General features: G+C 58.0%; 1 protein-coding gene across 5 annotated transcripts in view; it reads right to left on the reverse strand.

The window, feature by feature from the left end:
- Positions 1 to 13,327, reverse strand: part of PSD (pleckstrin and Sec7 domain containing) — a 47,180-nt gene that overhangs the window by 30,851 nt on the left and 3,002 nt on the right. For 2 of the 5 annotated variants that reach the window (XM_069796470.1, XM_069796469.1), the window contains exons 1-4: positions 9,306 to 9,436; positions 5,414 to 6,317; positions 5,232 to 5,334; positions 4,232 to 4,700 (exon numbers count right to left, since the gene is read on the reverse strand). In XM_069796470.1, the coding sequence (XP_069652571.1) occupies positions 4,232 to 4,700; positions 5,232 to 5,334; positions 5,414 to 6,190 (1,349 nt within the window). In that variant the 5' untranslated portion in view covers positions 6,191 to 6,317; positions 9,306 to 9,436. Of the gene's footprint in view, positions 1 to 4,231; positions 4,767 to 5,231; positions 5,335 to 5,413; positions 6,318 to 9,305; positions 9,437 to 13,327 lie in introns of those variants that run through there. The other 3 variants (XM_069796468.1, XM_069796466.1, XM_069796467.1) reach the window with 2 other exon arrangements.

Genomic DNA, 13,327 nt, shown 5'->3' on the forward strand with positions numbered 1-13,327 from the left:
GTCACTGTCGTCACCACCCAGTTGTGTGCTACTAAACCGAGCTAATGCCACTGACTTTGTTTTGCGCCTCAAATCCATAAGGAGGGTGACGGGTTGTGCTGGGGAGGACAATGCCACCAGATGGAAGGGACCTTGTTCCCAGGAGAGGGAGCTGGGCTCATTCTTGTGACCAAGTATATTGCCACCAAGCCACAGAAGAAAACACAGCTGGTTTTGTCCACACTATCCAAGCTCTGGATGTAATCTCTGCACCCCAAAATATCAAGCGCAAAGCCGTTCAGCTCCAGAAGGATCCAGTTGCAGCAGCATGGGCACAATGCTGCTTGCAGACACCACTCCTGCTTGGACCTAGATGCTTCATCAGCCACCGCTGTGCTGCCCAGCCCCCCGTGCCTGCTCCAGCCCCCCAGGAAGGTTCACTGCACTGTCACCAAGCCAGACAAACGCAGCTGGGAAGAGCAGAGGAGGGAGGAGACACAGAGGCTGTAATCGAACATCTGCACAAGGGTGACAGAAGGGTGACAGGCAACAGGGAAGCAAACAGGTTTCCAGCCCTGAGCTGGGGTGGGAGAGGCAGTGAGCCTTCCTTGAGAGAGGTGGGTATGGAGGAGAAGCAGATCCTGGGAGCCGATGGCCACGTTGCATTGCACATTAGTGGCAAAGCCAGCAGCACTTCAGGCGAAGGTCTGCCCACAGGGACCGCGGGGGTCTGGGCAACTGGGCTTCAGCAGCTGCATCTGATGGCTGATGGAGGGGAAGGGGCCTACCCCATTGTCCCTGCCTGGTGCTGCAGAGCTGTGCTGTCCCCGACAGGGGGGAGAAGAGGGGAAAATCTCTCTCCTTAGGCCCTCAACAGTTTTCTCTCTCTGCCCAATGTTCCTGTGACCCTCCAGACTCCTGACTGCCCCAGCCATGCCCCACTCCTCCTGCCTGCACGGACATGGCAAGCATTGTGCAGGGGTCCCAGCTCAGCCCGAAGAAGGTGAGGCCGTACAGCACCACACAGCAGCCCCTCACTTTTTACTCCTCTCTGAACAAAGCTCTTGTACAGACCAGCCCCAGCAGCTCCTTGCACTCCCTCCAGGTCCCTTCACACATCTCCAGCCTGGCAGCTGCCTGCTCTTAGGGCTCAGTGTCCTAACTCCAACCCATGCTCAGCCACAAGTACTGACCACAGGCACTGCAGTCTCCCCTCCCAGCTGCCCACACTCCCCTGCCACATCCACGCCATCACTCCGGGGCCACGCTGTTGCCAGTCCTCCCCCACGAGCTGCAGGCACCTTCCCCAGCTCATTGGCAGGTGCCTGCCGGCGTCACCCTGAGAATCCCCTCTCCAGCCCGAGCCTGTGGGATACAGGAGCATCACCCCAAGCTGCGGCTCTGTGGCCACGTTGGGCTCTGGGACAGAGGCTCAGCCTCAGCACAACACATCAGAAGCTCGTGGCAGGTTAAGCACATGCTTAAGCATTTGATGAAATCAGGGCCATAACCATTTTTTTAATCCTCAACAAGGCTTGCCCTGCAGCTATTTTCTCGCCACCAAGCAGTGAGCACAAAGCCTCTGGAAAGGCTCCCCAGGTAGCAGATCCAAGGGCTTTTCCAGGCAAGACTGCTGTGCTTGCAGGGAGAAAAGGCGTCTCTGCCTCCCCCCAGTCCTCCATGCTCTGGGGGGAGTGGGGCAACCCCCAGCAAAGCCTCTTCTCTCTTATCAGCCCAAGGCACCCATGCTGCGGGCCAAGCTGGGCCCTGCCTCCAGCTTAACCAGCACGCCTGTTGATGCTCAAGGAGGAAGGGAATTGAGCCTGCTTTCACTGACAGGTCTCAGCTCTCCAGGACTAACGGGAATAAAGACAGTAAATGCTTAGACTAGTCATTACAATCAGTAGATCTGACTCTAAATATATTCAGGGAGTGGATTTGCTGGAAGAAGACACCATTTCTTCTGTCACTTTCCATGTCTCATTTGATTTGGTGTTGCATTTTTTTAGCTGTTAGCACGCTCTTATTTTGGGAGGGTAAATCACCAAAGAAGATGCCCTTTGGCCAGAATATGAAGGACAACAAGATAGTACCAAGCCAAAATCTCCCTCGCAGAGGGTGCTAAATCCTTAAGGCTAGATTTTCAAAGGGATTTACATATCTAAATGCTGCAAATCAGCATCCAAAGGTGCTTCAGTAATTTTGTAGGGCTGGTCCTTCCCAGCTACCAGGACAGGCCTGGGGTACAGCAGCTCCTGCAGCAGCAGAATGGTGCTGGCTTTAGGGAGCCCGGGGGGCTTCTTAATCACCCCAGCATCACCCTCCTGTGAGCAGGCAAAGCAGAAAGCTTGAAGTAGAAAACATCAGTACTAGTAACTGGTAAACAGGGAGGAGGACTGCAGCTGCAGAGCACAGAAACAGTGCGTAAGCAAAAACCAGGGCCGTAATGCAGCGACTAAGCAAGCTCACGGTTTGAGCTTTGTGATTTTCAAGATGCTGCCTGCAGGGTCTGCACCTACCTGGGGAATATTCAGGGGCCCGCAAAGCGAAAAAACCCACTGGCCCACAAAGAAGCCACATAAAATGAACATGATGCCCCTATATACACATTGGTAATTATACTGGGAGCACTGTCTTTAGGGGCAGCAATGCATTTAAGGATACATCCAAGCTTTCAGAGCTGTCTGGGGAGCTACAGTAAGGTGTCTCAGAGGGCAAAAAGCAGGTCTAGGCTTACAGCTCAGAAGACTTGTAGTGGCCTAGTACATATTTGGAAATAAAATATCATTGTGCAAGATAATTGTTACAGTAACTTGAAGAACTTGCTTGCAGTGATAATAATTTTATATCTTACTCAAATCTTCCATCACTATTCATTTAGAAAAAAATATATAAAAAAATGACTTATTTTCAACTTTTCTCTAGAACCCAAAGTTTTTGAAGACAGAGTGGGTGGCAGGGAGAGATGTATCCATCCCCTCCACTAGAGATGCAACAGCTCCCCTTGAGATGCACAACTTCCCTCCTCATCAGCCCAGCACCTTTGTGCTTTTCCTTCCCAGTGCAGGGGCACCACTGGGGGTTATATCTTCATTACCTTTTCCCACTGCCAACATCAAACCTCCCTTTTCCTTTTCTTCCACTTAAATACTCCCTGCCTGCCTTTTGCACAGCTAGGTGAGTGCATGCTGCAATGCAGCATCCCAGGCATAGCCCTGGTTTTGCGATTCCCAGGCAAGACCTCTCCCCACTCCTGTGGAGCACTTGATGGTGGTGCTGAGCCCCCTCATCTCACCCAAGACTCTTTGCCAATACACATCAGGAGTTGCCCTTGGCTGCTGCTGCCTGCACAGGCATCTTCCGCTCCCTGCCAGGGCCTTTCGTCTCCAGGTGGCTGTCCCACACAGTGCTCTAGAGCTCCTTCCCCTCCTGATGCCTCCTGGGGTAGGCGGATGACGCCTGTCACTTCTCATGGTCAAACTACCACTCCAGAGGACGCTCCATGGGCAGAGGCTTGTGCCACCAGGCCAAAATGCCATCTCCCATAGGTCCTAGTTGCCAGTGCCTGACACAGGGCAGATGGCAGCTCAGATGGCCTTTAGCTTTAACTGAACGATAACCATGCTGTCACCCACTCCGTCAGCCTCCCAGCACAGGGTGTTTTGCCACACAAGTGAAAAACGACACAAAAGGCAACAAAAGGCTTTTTGCAGCCCAACACATCCCCCACTCTTTCCCAAACAATGCAAATACCCACTGAGGCCAAGCAAAAGGGACCGCTCCCAGCGCCAAAGCAGAGCCGTCTGCAGAGAGGAAGGCAGCCCGGCAGTGCCTGCCAGCACACAGCAGCTCCAGGGCACTGTCTGGGCTCAGGTACCCTGACACCATCACCCCAACACCCGACAGCACCGGGGCAGTATGTAATTAACCCGGCGGGACTTGCGCCGGGAGGCCTCGGCTCAGCCGAGCGACCTGAGCTGCAGGGCTCACCCCGGGGGAGTGCAGTGCGCAAGGCTGCATCACCTGTGCTGCCCTCCTCTTTCCATAGGGCCATGAGGGCCCCCTCCCAGTCTCAGACCCAGTCCCAATCCCAGCAGGGCGATCCAGGACCCCATCTGACCCCCCACTCACAGCACACAGGGAGCTATTGGGATTTTTAGCTCAGCCACTCTTTTGGCAGAGCCTGTTTTGCCATGCAGGGGACAATAAAAAGGGCGAGAGGAGCTTTTTGCCCCCATGCACAGAGCCTCACCTTTCCCTGTTCTCCTTCCTCGTCGCCTCAAACACCTCATCGTCGTCATCCATGTCCCCATCCCGCAGCTCGTCCTTTGGGAAGCTGGTGCCCAGGGCGGGGGCCTCCTCCGGTGTGCTGTTCCTCCTGCCCGGTGTGCCCCCGAAACTTGGATTGCTCTCACTGTCCTTCTGGCTCTCAATCGCTGAATCCACCTCCTCCTTCTCAGCCAGTATGTCATCGATGTTGGTTTCGCGATAGCACCTCAGCGGCACGGTGTCTAGGTCAGTCTCAGAGTACTTCACTGTCCTCCTTATGATCCCAGTCTCGCAGGAGCCAGGCTTCTGGCTGCCCGGAGGAGACATCTCTATCTCCACCTCCACGTGGCTCAGGCTGTGCTCAGGCACTGACCCTGGCGGTTCCGTGGGCAGCAGGCGGACAGGCTTCTGGGGGCGCTTGGCCAGGGGAGCGGAGTCAGGGGCAGAGGAGCCTGCAAGGGAGCCCCGAGCACTCAGAGCTGTGGGGAGCTGCGGCGGGGAGCGCTGGGGAGCCACTCCTGCAGCATCACACACACACACACACACACACACCCCGCAAGAGTGGGGTCACACATGTGATGGGCACAGGGGAAAGGAGAGGGGGAGCCAGAAGGAAAAAGGGTGAGAGAGGCAGAGACAGGGTGCTGTCAGTGCTAGTGCACCCGCAGCCATCCCTGAGCCCCCATCCGAACACCAAAGCCCTTCTGCAGAGGCAGCCAGGGGCTGCCAGGGGTCAGGGCTCTACGTCACCCACTTGGCACAAGGCTTTGCACAGCCACAGGGGACTCTGTGGGGAGGTTCATGCGAGCAGCATCTGGCCCCAGGTGGACATAAACTGGTCAATCTTGGGGGGAGGATCTCAGCTGTCCGGTGGGCACCAAGTCCCAAGGGATGGGCAGCCCCCCAGGGGGAGTCCCAGCAGCGATTCAGACTTGCAAAGGAGAGGTCGGTCCAGGCGAGGGCATCCCCCTGCAACTTCTTACCTGTCTTTGGGGTGTCCGAGGAGCCGTAGAAGAATTCCCACTTGGCCCTGGCGATGCGCTGGGCATGGGCCGAGCTCTGCCGGGGGTACGGCCAGGCATTGCCCTGCAGAGGGGAGAGTGGTAAGTGGGCAACGGACTCTGGGGCAGAGCCCATGCCTGGTACGGGACACCCCGGCACCTACCTGGGGTCGGGGTTCTGCCTTCAGGGGGCTCCTGGTGAAGGCAGGGAAGTCCTCTGGCAGCCCATTGATGAGGGAGTGGCAGAGGCAGTCAGCATCAAGGGCACAGGGCTCCTTCCTGCAGGGATGTGTCCCTCCTGGGGTCCTGCCACCGGCCAGGAGCGGGTCAGACAGCGAGGCCTCCAGCTTCAGTGTGCGCAGGAGCCGCTCCTGGGGCAGGGGCAGGGGCTGGTGCGACCCCGCATCCCCACCAAGCTCCAGGCTGCGGCTGAGGCTGTGGGGGCCATTCTCCCAGCAGGGTTGGGGGGGTGGCAGGCCGCCCAGGGTCCGCACACTGGCCTTCTCGATGAAGCGGAAGGTGACGACAGAGCTGTGTCCCTCTGGGGCCGCTGCCACCAGTGGGCTGCGGCTGCCCAGGGAGGAGAGCACGGGGCTGGGCCGATCCCGCCGTGGGGTGCTGGGGGCCGTCAGGCGCCCCATGCCTGGGCAGCTCCCGTTGCCAAAGGGAGCCACCTCCACCGGCTTGCGGGCCAAGGAGCCAGTGCTGTTGTAGAGGCCAAGGGGGCAATGGTGGGCATCTCGGGCCAGGCCCTTGCGCAGGAGGTGGAGGCGGCCAGCATTGAGGTTGGGGGTGAGGCAGTGCAGGGGGCTGTGCCTCCTGGCTTCTGGGCTCCCCCCTGCCAGCCAGGGCCTCCAGTCCACCCTGCGGGTACATGGTGGGGGTGAGGCAGCACAGCCCTCCTTGGGGTGGAAGCGGACGGGTCCCCCTGCCTGGGCCATCCTGCCGGAGGAGGGCAGGGACTTGTCAGGTCCGGAGCCCAGCAGGGTGGCACGGGGATGGTGAGGCGGGTTCCCAGCACCCCCAAGATGATGGCCAGGTTGAGGGGCGACACATCCTCAGGCAGCCCTGAAACAAGGGCGAGGAGAGCTGGTTAGGGGAGGGAGGACACACGAAGAAGTCCAGGACCGCGGGGAGGAAGGGAAAAGGTGCTCTGTCCTCACAGCAGAAGAAAGAGATGCTCCAGGTGAGATAGCCCTCTTCAAACCTCCTCCTGCTGCAAGAAGCAGGCAAGGTTCTTTGTGGGCATCACACTGCAGGGATGCTGGCAGCCGTGGCAGCCCTTTGCTTGGTCCCCAGGGACCCAGAGTGTTTGCTTTCTTCCCAGGGTGCCAGGATGCTCAGGCACTTCGCCCACAGACCAGCACCCCAGACATGGCGAGAGAGCGCACTATGCGCTTTAAAATGGGTTTCATTCATCCTGCTTCAGGCTGAATGTATTTACTACCCACAGCCTACTAAAATCACTTCAATAAGGGGGAAAGAAAATGATACACTGGATCACTGAGACATCCTCCAATTACACTTACTCAAGGAGTTTAACAGGAGCAGCACAGGCAAGGAGCCTCTCTCTTTGGAGGTCAGCCTGGGTTTAAAGTGTGTCACACCAGCACATGCCGCAGCCGCTATTGGTGGCACAGACAGAGCTGTCAACACCCACACATCCAAAAAGCAGTGGTTATGACAATCCCGCCCTGGGGGAATGGAGCACGACCGCCCTGCACACAGCTCGCCTGCCTGTCTGCCTCTGCCCAGAGACTGTGTATCCAGAGGTGAGACCAGCCACCCCACAGCAGCGGGCAGGCAGCTGCAGGGGAAGGCAGGACCTGGAGCCCCCATCAGAGCCACTAGCAGGGCTGCTGACATTTTTCTTTCTTCCAGTGGAGCTACAACTTGTACTCATCCTTCCCTGAGTTTCTCTGAATTCCTGGCGTGCAGAGGAGAGACTCTGCCTTGGCTGCTTTCGCTTTTGGACAGATGCCAAGATACTAAGTCCCTCACTTAGAACTCATCATTTGAAAGTGAGAAACCCAATGCCCATTGCAAACATAGGAAAGCATGGTTTCTGCCCCGAGTACAAACCAGACAGGATTAAATTCCTGAAGGGTGTGGGGCTGGATTCTCAATGGTGTTTAGGCTCCAGAGATGCAGAGACATAACTCTTAATAAAATAGCCCAAATCACCCCCGTGGGGCAGGCACCCATCTATCTGCACTATCACACTGCTAAAAAATCTGGCTCCTCCTGAGCAGCAGCAATCTGTAATTCACTCACCGCAAAAAGATACTCTGCTGTTTCATATATCAGTTACTGTTTTTACAGTCTTTTTTTCTCCTGTTATGGTTGTGTTCACATTCAAGGTTGCTGAAATTAACTGATAAATAATAAAGATGCGGGGTTTATACATTTCAAATGAAATTCCACTTTTTATCTCAACGCAGATTGACACACATGCCAAGGAAAAAAAGTTATCACCAGGAATAGCTGGCATTCGCTGTAACATAACAAATCTACAAAAACCAGCCTATCTCAATACATGTGAGTTATTGCTAAAATAAATGGGATAAGCACAGCATGTCCTCCTGGTTATCAAAGGACAATTATCAAATTCAGAGCAAAGGTCATGCCAGCCTGCAAGCCACCGAAGCTAGATGGCTTTTCTTTAATAATGAAAGGTAAAAAGCACAAATGCAACAGAGATAAAAAATCAATGACAGAGCTAAGGCTTCCTGCTTGCTGATTTAAATCATTAATCAAATTGATGCTCTTTAAATCACTGTGATGAATGGGTTGGGCTGTAAGGCACCGGCGGGCTGGAAGGAGCCTTGCTGGTCCCACTGCCTGAAGGCAGGAGAAGTCCTGTAAAGGAAAGCTTACAGGGAGGCTGCCCGGGGAAGCCTAGGGCACACATTCAAAGAGAAAAACTCGGGAGGTGCAGTGTGATAGCTGGGAGCTGCACATCAGTGGGGGATTTCATTTGTTCAATAAAACATCTCATACGTACAAGAAACTTGCTTCTCCTGGCCATCCCTTCTTAGCGGCCAAAGGGACGTCCAGGGATTTTTCCTGGCCCTGTCTTTGAGCTGTACCCGATGCAACAGGGCATGGTTACTCCCCGTGCAGGCGCTTGCCCGGCTGAGCGGGGGCGATGTGGGGTGAAGGCAGCAGACAGCAGGAACTGCTTACGCTGCGGGGAAAGAGCACACACACGCCAGGGGTGTGTGGGGACAACGCACAGGAGCCGGGGAAGGATGCAAGGGGAACGGGCAAAGAACGGGACAGGGAGGGGAGGGGAGGAGGAGGTGCGGGGCTGGGGGCTGAATTCGCACGGCGGGCTGTGTTTGTGTGCCGGACATGGTACGGCTCTCGGCAGTGGTGACAAGGAACGGGGGAAACGAGGCTGTAGGTGCCGAGCCGTCTGACAGAGCTGGGGCAGGATGGCCCCAGGAGGTGCCTCTGCACTCTGGAGGGACACGGAGCAGTTTCGGGGGATGCCGTGGTGACCGAAGAGGGGTGTCCGGCGGCCCTGGGGCTGTGGGACAAACAGGGAACCCCTTCCTGAGGGGCTGTCGAGGCAGGGGACGTCCCCCCCCCCACCCCCCGCAAGCTGGGGCTGAGCCTGCCCTTCGCTCCCCGGCCCCCCCTGCCCGACCTCCCTCGCCCGGCACCTCCCGTCTCGGCGGGATCAGCCCTGAGTGGATGTGACATCCATCCGGATGAGGAAGGACCCCCCCCGCGGCCGGGGGGGCCGGAGGAGCCGCCCGCCGCGCCCCGGCCGCGCTCTCCCTGCCCGGGCAGGGGCCCCGCGCCCCTCCCGCCACACCGGCACACCGGGGCCGCTCCGCGGCAGGCGGATCTCAGCCCCCCCCGCCCCGGGCATCCACCGGTACCACCGCAGCCCGGTGCCGCCGCCCGCCGGTCACCGCTACCGGACGGGCGCAGAGGCGCCCCGGCCCCCGCAACAACTGCTGCAACTTTCCCCGGTCCCCCGGTCCCCCGCTGCCCCGCTCCGGCCTCCGGCCCCCGCCGCGCCCCGCTCCGCTCCCCGCGCCTTACCGGCAGTGCCGCCGCCGCATCCTCCGCACCGCTGCTCCGCTCTGCCACCGGCACGGCACGGCACGGCACGGCACGGCACGGCACGGCACGGCACGGCACGGCACGGCACGGTGCCACCGGCCCCAGCCCTCCGCTCCCCGCCGCGCTAATCCCGGCCTGGGTCTGTCACTCCGCCCCGCTGACAGCCCTGGCAGCCAATGGGAAACCTCCGCCGGGCGCCGCGCCCCGCCCTACCCGGGGGCACCGGCACAGGCGGAACGAGGAGCAGCCGGACCCTCACCGGCCCTGGGGTGCATGTCCCCGTGTGCGGGCGGGCGCGTCCCGGTGTAGCACCGTGCACGTCCCCGTGTCCCAGCGTGCACGTCCCGGTATAGCACATCCTTGCGTGCCGGCATAACACCATGCGGGTCCTGGTGTCCCGGTGTGCACATCCCCACGTGCCAGTGTGAATCTGACCTCGTGCACCGGCAGGCGCGACCCCATATGCCGGTGTGCGTGTCCCAGTGTAACACCGCACATGTCCACGTGTCCTGGTGCGCACATCCCCGTTCATCAGCGCGCACACCACCATGCGTGGCGCGTCCCTGCTCAGCAGCCTGCAAGTTCCTGTGCAACTGCGGGGACGTGTCCTCATGCATGAGCATGCACAGCCCTGCGTGTTGTGCCCTGTGCCGCAGGGTACAGGTTGCCCCCAATCCCCACCACTGCTTGGGGACCACGAGACAAGAAGACAAAAGCTGCTGTGTGGCCTGGGCCATTGGCCACCCCCAGCAGGCCACTGGCCCTTGCCCTAGGGCACAGGCCCCATGCTGCGGCTCACCTCTCCACTGGTCCTCGCCCTAAGCGCACTGTGGCCACAGGTGCCAAGGAGTCCCAGGCCACCAGGGACTTGACATCACCATGTCACCAGCCACCCCAAGGATAGAAGACGCCATCCCAGGCTCAGGAAACCACTTCATGCTACAAGGGGAAAAAACGCATCCTTTGTGTCCTGCCCAGGCACAGGGGCTCTGCTGGCACCAGAGGCACATGTGAGCAGAGCTCGCGTGGGGCAGTTGGATGCCAAGGAGAGGGATGCTGTGGCAGGGCCCCCGGCCACCACGCTGGGTCTGCACACGGCAGCCGCTGGGGCTGGCAGCCAGCGGTCCCTGCCTGCCCAGGCTGCCAGATTGATGCGCTATTAAACAGCACTTTACTACCCAGCTCAGCAATCGTTATTAAATGTGTGTGAGAAGAGAGGCTCAGGGGATCTGGGGCCTCACGTGCACACTGTGTCTACAGGAGGAATTTGGGGAGAGCTGCCCCTCCTTGCTGCTTTCCTTGACTGCAGCAAGCCCAGCCCTGTGCCAGCCTGCCCTCATTGTCACCCAGAAAGCGTGTCTCCTTCTCCCCTCCCAGGCACAGGTAGTGGGGAGAAAGCAGCAGGCTGGGCAGGCTCTCCTCATATTTAATGCATTGAAGCACTGCCATTTTCTCCCTCCTTCTCCAGGCTCCTGCCTGCACAGAGTCCCTCTCCCCCACACTGGGGACTGTGGGTCCCTGAGCTGCCTCACATAGAGCCAGCTTCCCTGGCAGAGAAGCTGGGCTAATTAGGGGCCTCGCTGCTGCGGGATCAACGACCTGATTCCTTCAGCAGCTTCTTGATGGCAGGAGGGAGGGGAGGGGGGAAGCTTTTCTCTAAGCCACAGCTGGAGTGACAAATTTAACCGAGTGGAAGAGCTCAGAGCTTTCCCAGTGTGTCCGTACCAGGACAAGGCATGCCTACACCTTCCCAGCACTTGCAGGCAGCCCTGCTGAGAGCTGCAAAGGGTAAAGAAGAGGTCCTCTCATGCCACCCTGGCTGGAGATCCAGGCCATCCACAGAAAACACATTCCTTTCCACTCCATGCATACTTAGCCCACAGTAGCTGTTGCTCTCCCTACCGCACTCTGCTCTGTATCCCCCTCACCTTCCCACAGCCCTAGGACTCCTAAAGAATGTGCCCACATACATGGGTCTGGCCAGCACTGACATAAGCCCCACTGGATCAGGATTTAGCCCTGGCTCCTCAGGTCCCTCCTGCTGTGAATCCCTCCCCAGGTGATGTGGGGCAGGAGGGGGCAGGGAACCCCTCTGCCAGGTGACAGAAAGGGACAAGGAGAGTCCCCCATGCTCCATCCCACAGCCCCAACCCAGTGGGCTTAGCTAGGGAGCAAGGAGCGCAGTGCACTGGGAACCCTCTTTACTGTCACTTGGGCACTTCAGCACCTCCAGTCCTTGCCTGCAGGTACCACATCCTTCCTGCGTGAGGGTCCACCTGGCTCCATGTCATCCCTTTCAGCCTCCTGGGCTCTGCCAGTTCCTCAAGCCCAGCCATAGGCAGCTTCCAGGAGTTTTCTATTGCCAGCATTGCCCTTGCTCATCTTCACAAGCCTGCAATGCAGCTCTCCCTCCTGAGGCCAGAAGAGTGTGGGTGACATCAGGGCAGCACAATGATGAACTTCTTGCTTGGAAGAAACCAGCCTGGGATATCAGAGTGTCCCAGGAACTGTACAGGTCTAGATTATATATTTGGGTGGGGAGGGGGTAGACAAGAACTCCTTCCCGCAGCTGGCTCCAGGAGGGGCTGATGCTCAGCCTGTCCTGAGGCACACAGATCAGTCTCTAGAAAGGCATGCCTCCTGCAGCTGCAGCTCCACTTGGAATAAACACCCTGATGCACCTCAGGGCTGCTGCCCTGAGTGTATGGGGGCCGTCAGAGCCATTTCCTTTGGCACAGCTTGAGCTTAAGGCACTGCAAAGGGCATAAGGGCCATATTCTGCCTCACTGTTGCCAGAGTCGGTGGGGCTGTGCTTTGGCCTCAGAGTACAGTGTAGTCCTGCAAGTGGGGACAGTCACTCTGTCAGCAGATGGCTGGTCCTCACCCAGGTCACTGGAAGCACCCTGGAAATAGCTACTCCAGCCCCGCAGGAGATTGGTCCCAGTGAGGGCAAGAGAAGCTGAACTCCCCTTGTCTCTGCATTGAGGGCTCCAGGGCAACCAATTAGGTTGCATGTGTTCCCTCAGGGCCTAGACTTAACTACACGGCTCTAATTAATGCCTTCTGCCTCCGGTGCCAACACCCAACCACATCCTACCTGTATATTAAAAGAGCCACTGCAGTATAAGCCAAGTCTTTAATGGGCTGATGCACTTACCTGTTATTCCACCACGCTGGTGGTTAAGGACAAATGGTGAAAATACCTTTCCTTGACAGTCTGTTACACAAATGCTGCTTTACAGATTACACAGGGCAAAAAGACAGTGCTGGAGATCCTGCTTGCCCCCCCCGCCCAAACCTCAGGCTTCTGGATCAGGGGAGAGCACGCCTGCATCATCCTATGAGTCTTGCAGCTCCCTTGCATGGGGCAGGCAGACGGGACCACAGCGGGATTTTTTAGGGTGAAAGGCACTCTGGAAGAGGATACAGACTGCAAAATGTCTTACCAGAGAAAAGAGCCAGTGCAGACTACAGTGTATGCAAGGGATAGCTTCTGCCTGCCCAACTGCCAGTGCCCTCCCCAGTGTCCCAGCTCCCTATCTGGGGCTGCCCCCTCCTGTAGGAGAAACACAGGCTTGGAAGAGCAGAGGCGTATAGAGGAGGTAGTGAAAGCTGTGTGCTGGGCCTCAGAGTGAGCTGTAACAAAATATTTCTGTAACGCCCCAGGAACACCTGCTGTTACAGAAATCCCCTCAGACTGTCCCAGCTCCGCGCAGCACCTGCACAGCGTGGGGCGGGGGGGCTTCTCCCTGCACCGGCGTTGCTCAGTCAAGATGAAGGCAGAAATGCCAGAGTGGTAAAGCCTGTCCTGGGGATGTTGGAGGTGGGGCCTCAGCACAGCTTGAGCCATAAATAATCCCCTCCGCAGCAGTTAGGGGAACAATTGTGTGGGAGTATCTCTTGGTAAAAAGATGCTCGGGGAAAAGATGGTCCTGAAGGAAAGCAGGAGATTTCTGGCTGGTGGGCTGCGCTCTCCACCGAGGACGAAGCTTCCTGGGTGC

Source organism: Haliaeetus albicilla, chromosome 11 (assembly GCF_947461875.1).
Source record: "Haliaeetus albicilla chromosome 11, bHalAlb1.1, whole genome shotgun sequence".
Classification (NCBI taxonomy): Eukaryota; Metazoa; Chordata; class Aves; order Accipitriformes; family Accipitridae; genus Haliaeetus; species Haliaeetus albicilla.